The sequence below is a fragment of the Phycodurus eques genome, chromosome 20 (genome assembly GCF_024500275.1).
Source record: "Phycodurus eques isolate BA_2022a chromosome 20, UOR_Pequ_1.1, whole genome shotgun sequence".
Taxonomy (NCBI): Eukaryota; Metazoa; Chordata; class Actinopteri; order Syngnathiformes; family Syngnathidae; genus Phycodurus; species Phycodurus eques.
The window spans coordinates 2,396,361-2,411,823 of NC_084544.1; the positions used below are offsets into that span (position 1 = coordinate 2,396,361).

At 42.9% G+C, this 15,463-nt stretch overlaps 1 protein-coding gene across 1 annotated transcript; it reads right to left on the reverse strand.

Annotated features, from left to right (window-relative positions):
• Positions 1-6,153: 6,153 nt before the first annotated feature.
• Positions 6,154-11,850, reverse strand: triqk (triple QxxK/R motif containing). The gene is made up of 4 exons (XM_061664828.1): positions 11,661-11,850; positions 10,640-10,714; positions 10,460-10,545; positions 6,154-8,069 (listed from the first exon to the last, which is right to left on the reverse strand). Exons 2-4 carry the CDS (start codon positions 10,698-10,700, stop codon positions 7,962-7,964), a joined length of 255 nt encoding a protein of 84 aa, XP_061520812.1. The 5' UTR covers positions 10,701-10,714; positions 11,661-11,850; the 3' UTR covers positions 6,154-7,961.
• Positions 11,851-15,463: the final 3,613 nt, after the last annotated feature.

Sequence of the window (15,463 nt, forward strand, 5' to 3'; positions counted from 1 at the left end):
TGATCGTAATTTGGCCAAAAATTCCACAATTCGGAATTCGTACTATTGATGGCAATACGAGACTTTAGCATAGAAGAGCTAAGATTTTGAGAAAAATTACGCTGCTAAAATCATACAAAACTTTGGAGTTTGAAATGGTCCAATTAGAAAAATTCGTTACACCGACGTTAGCATAAAATATACAATGTTGGGGAGAAAATATGCTTAAACAATTAAACAGATATCCAGTTCATAATTCTGCCGAAAATTCAATGAGAAGGCGCATCCTTGACAACAGAAGTTAATGTACAACAACGTGAAGAAAAAGTTTAATCGTTTTTTTGTTGTTGTTTCTTTTAACGTCCTGCGCTACATTTTGCTCCGGTCGTTGAAAATGCAGTAAGACGTAAAAGCTACAGCCAAGATATAATATTCCCGGGGGGGGGGGCGTAAACATGACTTATAAAGCCGACGTCAAAGCTCATCGACGCGAGCGGACATCTTGCTAGGACATCCGTCACGCGCGGACGGTAGCTTAAAGCCGCCGTACGGCGACGTGTCGAACACCGTCACTTAAACCAGGCGCATCTGCCAGCCGTAAAACAAAAACAGACGCGCTCCCCCCTCTAATTTTTCGACAAATACGTACAGGGTATATAGTGGACGCATGCTTATCTAATGCGGTTCAATGTAACAACCGCACAATAAATCATCAAAATTACAACGTGCACTTTTTATTGAATCGTTTAACGGAGGTGTTGATTTATTTGACGGTCGTTTTGAAGGCTTTATTCCTTCATTTTACTGACCCGTGAGGCTCGCAGGGGGAAACGGCGCTCCCACCTCTTTCTAGCGATGAATGAGTGCCCAGTGCCCCTCCGGGTTTTGAACATTACGACCGCAGAGTGCTCGGGACACCGGAAAGAGGAAAAGAGGAGAAAAACATTTTCCTTTATAAAAAAAAAAAAAAAAAAAAAAGTTTTAACGTAAAACATGTTTTGTTTTGTTTTTTTCAAATATGGTTATTTTTCTGAAAATGCCTTTTTTTCTTGCAAAAAAAAAAAATTTTCACAGAAAAATATGACCCAAAAAAAACAAAAAAAAGAATTTGAATTTGTCTTGGAAAAATGACTTTTTTCTTGAAATAAAAATGTATTTCTCGTAACACTCCACCTTTTTACCTTACATTTTTTTCCCAAGTATGATTCCAATCTTGTTCCACAAAAATGTCGTTTTTTTCCAGAGAAAATATTTACAATTTGAAAAACGTTTGTCATGTAAAAATTGTGATTTTCTTTATGAAAAGAAAAAATATATATATTTTCTTTTGCTTCTAAAATAAAATGTTGTTGTTTTTTTTTTTCCCCTTGAAGAAATACAGAGGCTTTCTTTTGTGATTGAATTTGTTTTCTTTCCAAAGTGCCCCTACCGCTCCAATGAAGCTGACGTAGATGAAGATCGATTGCAGGCAATTTTGTCAGTCTCGGTGTACCTAATGAATTGTCCCACGCCTCCCAACCGAGCCTCAAAAGTCCCTTTTGTTGTTCTTCGGTGTCAAAGATCTGAGCTGCCGGCGACAGAAGCGTTTGGGTGAAAGCTGCTCTGTCCCGCCGGCCAATGACCCGCGGACGGAGCGCAGGACTCGGCGCGAGAGCGGCTGGCACAGAGAGGCCAGTGTGCGGAGAGCGACCCCCCCCACTCGAGGGGGGGTCACGAGTCCAAACTGTTCTGAGGAAGAGCCTGCTCTTTGAGGGGCGTTAATGACCCTTTGAAAACACTCCAAAAGAGGCTCCCCTCCACTGGTGACTCTCCATCTGTGACAGGAAACATCCCCCGAGGAGACCACAACTCGGTCCGACATTCAAGAAGTGTGACCGGCACGGAGACTTAAAAGCAAAAAGCCACCAATCACCCGGCCGTAATTGTCAGCTGTCACACGGCAACGACCCGGCATCTCCAAAGCTCAAATGACAGCCATTCGGACCAATCAATCGTTTCGAAACAATTTTATATATATATGTATATATATATATATCGAAGATTTCCGAGAAAAGATTCAAGTTGAAATTTAACGGGAAAAGGTGCGGACGTGTATTTTAACTTTTGAAATGACAGCGTGAAATCACACTTTTTTTTTTTTTTTTTTTTTAAATCGGAAATTTTTATTTGACTTTTCAAGTTGAACTTTTTTTCCCCCCATTCGATCCAAACACAGAAAGAATTTAAAAAAAAAAAAAAAAAAAAACGAAGTTCCGATCAGATGGATTGCCGCAACCTTCACGACTGCGCCTCTTGTGACGCCAGCAAACAAAGCGAAGGCGGCGCGTGTTACGCACCGGCGAGCTGCGCGACAGCCCGAGGCGATCCGGCCAACAGATCGCTTCCGTCGGAATCCGTAAGACGATCTTCTTCCTGTCTCCCGGTCGCTGTTCCAGAGAGTGAGCGAGCATCGCGTTTAAGGAAGCTTAGTGGCTAAATTCTTTGTTTTCCCCACACAGCGTAGAGAAAACGGAGAAAATGTGTTGCGTTTCCGGGCTTGAAATGTTGTTGTTGTTTACGATATACGATATGAATCACTTGAAAAAAAACATCAAATCGACAGTTAAAAAAAAAAAAAAAAAAAAAAAGGTTTGGGCACTATATAGGATACCAGGCAATAAATGGGAATTTATTGCCTCCAAGTTGTTCCATTCTTCAATCAACGCGGACGTGCAATAAAGTTGTAATGGCCGCCCCCTTAATTGCATCCGCGGAACAATAAGCCGGCGTTGTGAACATAAGTCACGTCATTAACGAGGACGCTTCAACAAACGAGGGGGGGCAGATGATCGACGGTCCGAAAAGACGGAGGCCGTCCGTCTTCTCCGCTCGCTCTGCTTTGGCTCCCGAGGTCGTATCGGAAGCCCCCATTTCACACGGCCCCTTTTTCTCCACTGTCGCTGTCGCCAAGCAAAATAATGAAGCCCAAACGGCAGTTTTTGCCTTTCGAAGGAAGTTACACAAGCTCCTTTCACATTGGCCCTGTCAAGGTTAAATGGGGGTGGGGGGGGTCACCGTGTCCAATTGCGAGTATGCGGGGGGTCCACTGTACTTGACATACTTTCGGTTACACCTTCTAATTTTGTTACCATGGCGCTGGAAAGACAGGGTCTTCCGGGAAACGATGGCGCTTTCCCTAATATATGGACTCCATATATGGACTCGATTCGGCGCAAATGGAGTAGGAAGTTCACCGGAAAACTAATTTGCCGATCGCTGGCAAGGCCGAAAGTACGTCACGCACCTGGTGCACGTCGTCCGCGTCAGTACTTCGGAGGTACTAAAGCAGCACGGCCGTTTTTCCGCCTTCGGAGGTCGAATCAGTATCCGGGAGGCAAAAGGCTGAAAACTTCCGGGTCTACTTCGGTTCTCAGGTGAGACGGACTCAGATGGTTTACTCGCTCGGGAATGGCCGGATCGGGTGACAGCTGCCGCTTCCTGCCTTCATCCCGCAACAAGAACTGGCTGTGTTCCAGCGTGCGTGTGTGTGCGTGTGTGTGCGTGTGTGTCTGTGCGTGTGCGTGTGCGTTGTCTGGGCAACGGGCCCAGGTGCAGCGAGGCCCAGGTGCTCCTCGGCGAACGGCACAATGGCGGAGGCGTGCAAATACGCAGGCACGGACAAGCAAATGGAGAACGACGGGTAGTGTGCGCCGACACCTGTTGAGCACCTGCTCGACACGCGCATTACACATCAACACGCACACACAACGGTGATTTTTTTTTTCAAATAATAACTTGTTCTGAGAATGTTACACTGTATTTACATATATGTCGTGTGTTTGAGTGTATCCTGTTTTCCAATGTCAAATGTTTTAATGATAATGTGTTATTTATCCAAGGATGTTCCATTGTATTTACTTAAATATAGCGTATGCTTACATCATTTTGGCATTGTTTGTTTTTACAGGACAATAAAGATGATTCTTTTTTTTTTTTTTTTTTTTTTTAGGTCACGACGAAATGTTCTGTTGCTGTTTTTATTTTAATGTTTTTTATGACGACTAGGTATTCTTCCAAGGAGCTTCCACTGTATTTATATAAACGTAGGAATAGAAAGTGCAGTCGGGAATTGGTGACACGCAGTCCACAAGTGTGTGCGTGCGTCTGCGTGAGAAAGAAGAGAGGACCTAAATGAGCTCCTGGCGGGACTGACCCTTGCTAGCTTCTTGCTGGTCCGTCAGAGAGACGACGTTAGCGCTCTGCTGGAGCGTGGCCGCGGGGACACGACACACACCCGCGCGCACAATTTCATGGGAACCCACTGGGCAGGACGCACAAACGTGGCACACTTGTAAAAAACCCGAGATAAAGAGCGAGCTCATTTCTGTTCACATGACAAATGTGACGAAAACGCACGCGTTTGTTTATGTCAAACGTAACTCGCCTGGTCGCTAGCAAGCGAGCCGAGCGCGTGAGAACATTTCCGAGGCCGTCGGCCGAGAAATGACTCTCGCCGACACGTTTAAAGATGACTAGTGAGCACCGTTTTACCTTTGATTTGTTGTTGTTGTTGTTATAGTTTCAGTGACTAAGGTTGGCCACAATTGGTTTATTCGTCCAAAGTAACGACAATCAGCTCTGTTTTTGAAACGGTCACGTTTACCCTCTTAATTAAAATGAGAAAAAGGACCGGCATGTAACGGAGCAGTCAAACGCTAATATAATAGAACATGTTTTCTTTTGGTTTATGAGCACAAAGTAACGATGGTCAGCTCGCCGATTGTCACGTGTCCCATTTACGCTATTCTCCGATTTTAACAAGCGACAGTTCAAAGCGACTCAAACACAAGATAGACAACAACGCAACATTTGCGATCTCCTTTTTTGTTGTCAGCGTTCCATTTATTAACACAAGGCAGCAGCAACCCGCCCCGTTCTCGATGCCGACCGACATTTTGTCCCTCCGTTAATCCCGACCGGCCGCCGCCGCCGACGACGACGTCCTTTAACAGACGCGAGGACGTTAATACGAGACACTAAACCAGCCGCGACTTCCACGTTTATGGCTTAGAAATGAAGCGACGTGAAAGAGAATAATGGGAAGTCCATAAAAAGCAAATAGCGGCTATAGGTTGTAATATCCATTACCTTTTAAGAGCTGAAGATAACGACTACACCTGCTTTTAACTGCGCCGCAATATAAAAAAAATTAAAAAAAACAAAAAAACTTCAATGACAATGAAGCGGAAAAAAGTACGAGTGAAAAAAAATCACATTTCAAGAAGACATGCTTTATTATTATTGCATTTATTACAAACAGATATATCATGTTGGTGACAAATTAAAACGAGACAAATATAAAGAGATAATAATTCACGTTACGCTCGGCCGCATATTCTAATGAGCAGAATATAAAGGCGTGTCGGGGCCACACTGGAAAATGTCGTCGTTTTAAGGCAACAAAGTCGCGATGTTATGTGGGTAAAGCCTTTTTGGTTTCATTCTAGTAACATTATTTTTCTCACAATGTTATGACTTTTCCACCAAATTTTCTCGAAATATTACAACTTGAAATAAATTCTTGTCCAATTACAACTTTTTCCAAACTCTTTTTTTGTAACATTGCAACTATTGTTTTGAAGATATTCTCATAACATTTTTTCTCAATTTGTTCATATAATTCTGACCGTTTTCTTTTTTTTTCTCGTAGTCACGACTTTTACTGAAATCATTATTGTAACACTATGACTATGGTTTTGAAAAGATTCTCATACATTTTTCTTGCCAAATTTGTTTTGTAATTACGACCATTTTTTGTATTCTTGTAATCATGACTTTTTTGGAAACGCTTTCTTGCAAAATGACTTTTGTGGTCATTTTTTCCCACAAAGTTGCAACGTTTTATATTTAATTCTCGTAACATTACGACATTGAGCTTTATTATAATATTATTGCAATTTCTTTGAACAATTCCCCGTGACATTACGACATTTTTCTAATCATCGCTGATAACATTACAACTTTTTGTAAAAATGTTCTCATAAAATAGGACTTTTTTTCTCGTGACATAAAATTTGACTGAAAAACATTTCTCAGAACATTACGACTATTATTTTCAAGTTTTCCCAAAATCTTTCGTGTAACACAACAACTTATTTTGTGATTTTCTTTTTTTTTTTTTTGTAATGTTACCACTTTTTTTTTTTTTTTTTTTTTTTTTTTTTTTTAATTCTTGCAACAAAAAACACTATTAAAAAAATTCTTCCAACATTACAACTTTTTGTTTTCCCAGTGACATTCCAAATTTTTCCCCCCAAAAAATTCTCGGAACATTACGACTTTTTCCAATATTTTTCTCGCACATTAGGACATTTTTTTTCTCATGCCATTGCATCCTGTTGGGAAAAAAAATGATTGTAATGTTCTGACTTTTGTCCTGAAATGTAATCATGACATTAAGACTTTGTTTCTTTACCATTTTGCGACATATTTCTTTGTGCAGCCCAATACAAGAGGGTTGTAGCTTGCGTGCATCAGGTGCGTACCTAATGAAGTGTCCGGCATGTGTAAATCAGTGGTACAAATAAAGAATCCGTCGCCTTTGTTACAAGAATATATTAGAGGCTCCCAGGTGAGATGTCTTGAAGGTCTTTTACGAGCACGAGCGACTGAAGAGGAAGGCGCGGCGGCGGCGTGCGGATGAAAAGCCCGCCCGCTTATCATAATGGTTTCTTTGACATGCAGCCTTTCAGTGGAGGTGAGAGGTCATGGGAGAGCGCTCACGGCGGGATAAAGGAAGCATTGACGGACAGGCGCGTTCTCGCCAAGGAGTCGCCGCTGCCGCAGAAACGTTCCCGTACGCCGTCGCTCGCATTCAAAACCAAAGCGCTGTATTTGCGATGCTAATCCAGGTAGAAACACGCCCATCGCTATTCCGCGCACGGATTCCAATCTGGCACGCATCCGCCGGGGTGACGGAAGAGGGAGGTGCGCCGGAATGTGACTGGAAACGTGACTGTCTCCTGCTCCGTGACGGGATATTTACATTTTTCCGAGGAGAGGACGTGACTCCGCAGAATTACTTCGGAGGGTTAGTGATTCCAAAACACTGTGCTGCGGGAAATTATTCTATTTCACTTTTTTTCGTTTTCATTTTCACTGAAATGATTATTTACAGTGAAACCTCAGTTTTCATAATAAATCCGTTGCAAAACGTCCGGTTGAAACTGAATTGTACAAAAACCGAAGCAATAGTTCCCAGAGGAAACAATGCAAATCCAATTAATCCGTTCCAGACACCCAAAAATATTAACACGAAAAATGACATTTTAAAGAGAATAATAGTAAGATAATTTTTACATACAGTAAGTCAGGCCTTCAAAATAAAAGCACACCAGTATAATACAGTCGCATCACAATTTGCTCGTTTATCGAGTGTGGTAGCAAAACAAGCCGCCATGAGGCCAAAGAAAGTGTGGTGAGGCTGTGCTTTTATACTGTGTGCTTTTCTTTTGAAGCTCTGACCTTTGACAGGATGTGTTTCGCCGATGTGTTGCTGAGCAGACCGGGAGGGTTATTGCCTTGAGTTGTAAATAAAAGCTTGCAATGTGAATTAAGACTTGCCGTCCGGTAAAACCTTCTTACGCGACATACAAAAACGCTTCGGAAGAACACGAATCAAGTCCGGGAAATAAATGGCAGTCACGCGCTTTTCTGTACAAAAACCGAGCGGATGAATGAAAACCGGGACAAAATGTCGATGTTTTTTTCGTCGAAAAACGAATTGCATGAACGCTAGGCCACACAACTGTGTTTACTAGAAATAATGTCTCATTGTTCATCTGTCAATGTCAGCAGAACAATTAAATGCTGTTCCACTAGAGGGCAGGATTGCTAGGATGGCCAGGATGGCCTCGGATGTGATTGTATTATGCGGGTGTACCTAAAGAAGTGTCTGGAAGACCGACGACATCAATTCACTCCGACAAAGTCCGTGGTCGGCTTCAGTCCACGTCCACGTCCATGTTGATCTCGTTGCTGAGGTTGAGGTAGAAAAAGGCGTAGACGCAGACGACAAAGAACACGATGGCCACGAGGACCAGCAAGGCGTCCTGGCAAGATAAGAAAACATTTTGCCACTCGGGTTCTTCAGGAAGTCACTAAGTAATTGAGGGCAATAAGTACGTAAAGTAAATAAGTCACCGAATAAATTTTAAGCAAGTAGGTATCGCCTCACTGAAAAGTGAAACCAAAAAAAGTATTTTTCTAGAGTAAATTCAAAATAGATCCGATTAAAATCTCAACTCAAGAGTCTCGCTGCAATCACAAACTCAAAGAAGCCATTTTTTTGCCGTTCTATTGTCTCGTCGTCCCTCCCGAACGGAAGCTTTCCGCACGAGCGGCGCCGCGGTCCACTTGACGACGGGATTGCTGGAGTGCTGCTCGTTCATGAAACAATCTTCATCAGCTCGAGTTTCATTAGGGCCACTCCGACGTTCTCCGCTTGTTCTTTCTCCGCCCAAAGTCATTAGCAAACAAAACTTTGTCATCAGCAGTGGATGAGGTTGGAGGGCTTCAAGGAAAGCGAGAGTGCTGATTGGGGGCTACTCGAGAAGAACAAACTGGGCCACGGCGCCAGCGGAGGCGCGCCGACAACAACAACAAATACGAAGCAAACCAAAGCGGAGGAACTTGATTGACTTCCCGTTTAGGCAGCCAACTAATCGGGACGCTCTCAGTTACTGACTAAAAATTGTATGACATCAAACTTGGCTCATTATTCAAGCATTCCATGTTTGTAGCTAGTGCTACAGATCATTTATGACCCGCTCCGTGTTTTTTTCGGCAGAAAACTAGTGCTGCCTAAAGACATACAGTACCTAGCGCACAACATGTTCACGTGAATGACAAACGTTATATTGATGGAATTCCATCATGTAGCACGACCCATCCCTAGCTACCAGTAGCAGCGCGCGTATTTGTGTGTACACAGCACGCGTCACCGGCGACTGGTCACAGTTGCGGTCGCACAAGTCCTGCCTGTCTACCGCGCTCTCTCTCTCTCTCTCTCTCTCTCTCTCTCTCTCTCTCTCCCTCGCTCGCTCTCTCTCTCGCTCCACGCTTCTCCATGCCAAGTGGTCCAGACGGCCCCGCTAGCAGCACAGCCGCCAGACAGGCTGTCCTGGCAGCTGCTGGCTCCTCATGCCGCTACGTGGGCTTGACGCGACACGGAGGGAGGCCAGCTGCCTCCACAACAGAGGGAAGACCGGCGTGGATGACGGGGAGGAGAATGGAAGGAGAAAACCCCAAAACGCCAACGCTAAAGCCAAACCCAAGCCAAAACTCTTCTTCCGATCGCTTAACCACAAGATCATCTCTAACCCTGACCCCTAACCCTGTCCCTCAACGCAAACTAAAAAACAAACCCCCAACCCGAAACCCTAATTAGGGATGTCGCGATCACGTTTTGATGCACCCGAGTCCGAGTCGCTTGACTCTGAAAATCGTCCGACACAGAGTCCTGATCCGATCATTCGGCAATACAGTATGAAGACAGTACAAAAAGTGAGACGAACGTCACAGTCGGATGAGACGCGGCTTGATTGGTCGTGCCTGGAATGTGAGGCGCAAGGATGACGTCATGGAAAAGCGACCGTTGTCGTGTTACCGTCTCGGACGCTACGTTACTGTAGCAACAGAGCTAACCAGATCGCGTACGCTCGATGTTTTTATGTAGCACTACAATATTTAGCGCTGCACGACACAGCTCTATTTGTAACCTTTCAAACTTGGCGACATTTAAACACCTGATCTTTTTCACCCGAAACCCATCAGCTGAAAATTACGTGACCGACCCCGTTTTCTAATCACACCGTCGGATCGGGACAACCCTACCGCTCATGCTAAACCCTTAGCCCTTAGCCCTAGCCGCAGATCCGACCACCAACCCTAACTCAAAACCCAAGGCAGAAACCCTAATCCCTAACCCTGAACACAAAGCCAAACCTAAACCCAAAACTAACCCAAATGACTCTTTCACATCCAGGCTGAATTTGACACCACACCGATTGAGGCCAACGACGTCCGAGACTCGTTTTAATTCCCCCCCCCCCCCCCCCCGTCCCTGAGGTATTTTTAATCCGACGCTCTCCTCGTCTTCACGTCAAAAACATGAATAATTCACGAGCCGTATCAATATTTCAAGATAGCGACTAATCTAATTGGATTAAAGACGTTCTTAATGGGGGCCCTGCCGTGTCTCAGCGATGTACTTTTCTTTTTTTTAAAAAGATGACCATTTCATCACGGCCGTGCATTTAATCCTCCCCGTGCGACGCCGGCAGGATGGCGGAATATTAATGAGGTAAGGCTACCAATTATTCACACACCGGAACGGAACAATAGTGCTATATTTGCACTCAATTACAGCGCCCAGGGGCTTGGTACAGACTTGGATTCTTTTTTTCCCCCCCCAAAAGATATTAAAGGAACTTAATCTCACCCTGAATCCAGACGAGTTCTTCTTGGCTTCCGCTTTGAGCCGCGTGGCCTTCAGGACCGACTTTGTCTTTTTGTAGTCCTGTTTCCCTGTTGGAAAAAATGTTTTTGGGTTTTTTTTTTGCATGATTTATTCATTATTTTGGTGCCCAAAATGGTCGCTTTATAAAGCGGGGGAACCCACCGATCTGTTTCCTGTACTGATCGACTGGTAGGTTGGTGGCGCTGGCGTCCTTCTTCCCCATTCTGCGTTTTCAGCCTGAAAGAATTACAAAAACAAAAATGAGAATTTGTCAGCAAATTTTGGTAAATCTCTAAGAAGGGATCCGTTTGATTGACACCTTGCTTCCCATTCCCATTCTGGCCGAGCTCGGCTTTGATTTGCCCGACAGCTCCGCCACAGCGGGAGGCTCCGATTAGCTAAGTGTTAGCATTAAAGGAGGATATTTGCATCCAAGCGGAAAGGCCACATTTCCTGAAATCAGGGTCAGGCCCTGGGGGTGTTTATATACTCCAGTTATTTAGTTATGTGGCCGTTATTTAGAAAGAGGTGTCTATTTTGGAGAAATGTGGCCACGGTAAATTAATTACTAAATTAATACTGGCAGCACCTTTTTTTTTTTTTCCTGGGGTTAAAAAAAAAAAAAATAATAATTTGATTTTTAAAAAAAGGATCGTTTTGTTGAAAGATGTTGACAAATATAACTTATTTGTTACGTGTGCATGAAACACTAATTTGTGGCCAGGAATTAGGTATAACGTACTACATTGTGGCCACAATAACACAATAACGTGTGTAAAATGCTACATTTTGGCAAAAAAATTCGATGTGGCCATGAATCAATTGTATATTATGCATTCGAAGTACTATTTTGTGGCCACAAAACACTAATTTTACTTTTTTTTTTTTTTAACTTTAAAAAGCATCCTCGTGCGTTCACGTGAAACAAAAGTGTGGGAATACTGTCGAGTCTCTCATGGGAAAAAGTTAAAAGAAAGAAAAAAAAGGGAATTAGCATGCTCAAGGAGCGTGCAGACCGATGCGTTCTCACGGGAGACACGTTTACAGTCAGAGAGAATAGCACAAAAGCAGTTAGGAGCCCCTAATGTTAGCTTTTGTACAAATACGCACGACATTATTCCAAGTTAAAAAGCAAAACATCCTCCCGCAGTTTCCATTCATTCAATTCGCCAAAAATACTCACACAGTCCGGGTTCTTTCAAGTTATGTATTGCGTGGCTGCGTAGACGAGTTAACAGCTGGAACGCAGCGGACACATGCGAGTCAACAAAAACAAAACAAATTTAAAAAAAACACTGCGTTTTTTTTGTACTTTGCTCTGCGTTTCTTCCAAAACGCCAGCGCAGCACTGTTTTTGCAGCGATTTCCGGGTTTCCACGTCTACACTAGTGACAGGCGGGGGTTCTGTCCAATCAGATGCGGCTATTGGTAGCGTCCGCCAATAGGAGGACGAAAGGGCGGGGAGAATGAGGGGAAAAAGTGGGTATCTGGTCAAACGATTGTTATTACGAAAGTAAAATGTTTGGGGTTTTTTTCAATGTTTTTTCTAAAAAGATATTGGGGTTTTTAAACAGCAAAAAACAATATGTGTTAATTTGGAGGGGAAAAGAAAACATGTTTAGTAACTTGAGCCAAAATGGCCACATTGGCAGTAGAACCGCGTGAGCCCTCCAAGCCAATCAGTGAAGAAAGCTAACAATAATAAATAATACCAATAATAAATTATACCTAATAATCAATCCATGACAATAATAAAGCATATTGTTTTATAATACAATATACACACATTTTGCAAAAAATACTAAAGTGTCAATACAGATCTTGAGCCAAAATGGACAAGGAACAATATTTTTTTAACTCAGCCAATCGGCACAGAAGGGTAAGAATAATCATTTAAAATGAAAATGATTACGTTTAAAAAAAAAAGTAAAATAACAACAACCATGCACATAAACACACAGGGCATAAGCAGGCAACTTGTTTCCCGCTTAAGTTGCCATGACGCCGAAGTCTGACACGTGAACAAACAGCATCGATGGCGGGCCTCGACTGTGTTGTCCTAACATGGCCGTCAAGCTCACCGTGCTCGAGGCACTTAATGCACTCTAGCCTGGATGTAGCGTGCGCGTGATTAATTTCTCCTGTTGTGTGAAACAAACCAAACGTGCTGTGCCCTGTCACGCTGATAGATATGAAGAGAAGAAAAAAATGCATTATTGGTTTCAACGGGAAAATACTAAGTACGATTGACTCTTGATTGTGCGGACTTGATTTAAAAGATGTGAAGGTGATGTGTTATGCTATTTTCGCGCAAATTAAAACCCTTCAAATTAGCGGTATACATGTATTTGGATTATATTTATATAAAGTGTTCGGCGTAAACAACAACAGTGCGGCTCGGCCTCTGGCTAGCAGATTAGCAATATGTCAAACTCGTTTAAAGTGTTTTTTGTTTTGGATTTTTATCATTTCTAATTTGAAACAAAGTTGAAAACTGCAAATACCAGTACCATAACGTTAGCCTTATACATCCCAACTTTTAACATTTCAATTTGTTTCTTCACGTTTTTAGGCCCGATTCATGTAAACCCGTTACGATGGATATGTGGCACGGTGATGTACGCAAAAAGTCATGTATCGGAAATGCCCAATTCGATTTTGACGTGTATAAATAACAAAGACAATTGGAAAAGTTTGAAAGTGCATCGATCGTTAAATCAGAAACACAATGAGGCTTGGCTAACCTTTGCGAAACCTACGGACGCTAAAATGTTAGTCCAGACTCAACGATATGGAATTATTCATAATGTTTTTAAAATCGGTTTATATACGAATTGCTTAAAAATAGACGTCCAATAAATGGGCTATACAGTAGGCTCTAAATCAGAGCTAGTCATTATTAGCTGCAGTGTAAAGTCATATTGCTAGCCTGGAGGAGAGAACACGCAGGGAGTCTTTCCCGTTTAATATTCCGCTCTCATTTTCCGTGTAGCGCTCGAACAGCCGCTTATTGACGAGGGAGGGAGTGTATCGGCGCAGATACAGCCAGCCAGATGAGCTTTTTTTTTTTTATATATATAAGTTAAGCGTCTTACGCCAGGGACCTGGAGAAGATGCGTTATCAGCCGATAGATTTAGTCTCGCTTCACTCCAGTTATTATCCGCGCAAAAGTGGGCTTATGCGATCAACTTGGCAGCATAAACTTTATATCAGTATCTTGTATCTCATTTATCAACCCGCAGTGGATATAATGACATATTTACACGCTTATGTAAAATGCTTTTTGGGCTATAGGAGCTAGCCTGTGGTTGACATGAATCTAGAAACGAGAAAAGAAATTGTTCATTCAGGTAACCGGACGTAGAAACGTCAAGATTTGAAAAGAAATAACATGGCCGGTCGGACAGCGTGTTCGTGAACACCGATCTGTGTTAAATTGAAAAAGAAGTATCGCGAGAAAAGCTAAGGTAAAAAGCTAGGTCTTAGCATGAAGCTAGCAGATGAAGTGTTCACGAGGATAGATAGAGGTCCAGAATTGCAAGAAAGGACAAAAAGTGTATCTGTAAATCTTTCTTTGTATTAATTATAAAATAAGTATTGCGAGAAAAGCTGAATAAGCTAAGTGCTAGCATGACGCGAGCAGCTGAAGTGGTTAGCGAGGTGACCAGATGTCCATATTTGCAGAGAAAGGACAAGGAGAGTTGGACAGCGTATTTGTAAACACTGCTCTGTATCAAATATAAAATGTTTATTGTAAGGAAAGCTACATTCAAAAGCTAGGGGCTAGCGCAACGTTCGCAATTGAATAATTAACGAGGGTGGCCGGACGTCACCTGCATCGCACAGCAAATAAAGGACGGGGAGGGTCGCATGGGCAATTAAACACGACTCTGTATGAAATATAAAATGTATTTTTGAAAGAAAAGCTATAATTAGCTGTCATGGGTGAATACTACCTCTTATGGAACGGCAACATTCCCCCCGTTTGGGTTACCGATCAATAAAAGCAAACGCGTCCGTCTGCTTGGCGGTGGGCAGGCGGCGGCTGTCGGAGTGACGGCCGCCATTCATGCTCAGCGGTGGGAGGCGTGCGGACCGGAGAGATCGGTCGCCGTCCCCCAAGGCAACCGGCGGCGGTCGGGCCGAGGACGAGAGCAGCGTGAGCCGGAACCCGGCCTGTAATTTGCCACGTTCTGTACGCGGAAGCGTGCGGCGAGGATGATTGGGGAGAGGGGGCGAGGGTTATTGATTGATGGCTATGACAGTCCAACTTCACCCTGAGCAAGACAACAAATGTGATGTTTTCACTGTCGGGACAAAACCAATTGCCAGCGAGAAAGAAAAAAAAGAAAGAAAAACACGTATGTTCACTTGGCCGTTTTTAATACGCAAATTGCCAACAATCGTCGATCATAAATGACATTTTTGCAGCTAAAAATTCCAGTCAAACAAAAAATGAATTGTCAGAAAGCAAAAAAAAAAACAACAACAATCGTTCGCTTGACACTTGCCGTTACTTTGTTTTAATGGCGACTGACAATGAACGTAATGTTTTCATCTTAGAATTGCGTTCAAGTCCAATGCAAAATGCCAGGAAGCAAAAAAAGCAACAAAACCATGCACGTGTGTTCACTTGACACTGACCGTTACTTTGTGTTAATACGTCAGCCGACAGCAATCTTCATTAATGAACAAAAATCGGTCAAGCCAAAAATCCGCCACCTGCCATCACCTTTTTGTAAATACCTGGTGTCGACCTTAGATAATGAAAGTGAAGGTTTTCAACTCATAACGTCAAGTCCAAATCAAATTGTCAGTAAGCAAAACAAACAAAACAATGCACGTATGTCTGCACACGTATTGTATGGCATTTCTTTGTATTTTTATTGTACTTAAATACATTTTATTGAGTTTAGTTGTATCATTACTGCATTTGATCATATTTAATTGTAGTTTAATGCAACTTTGGATATTTTATTATTGCA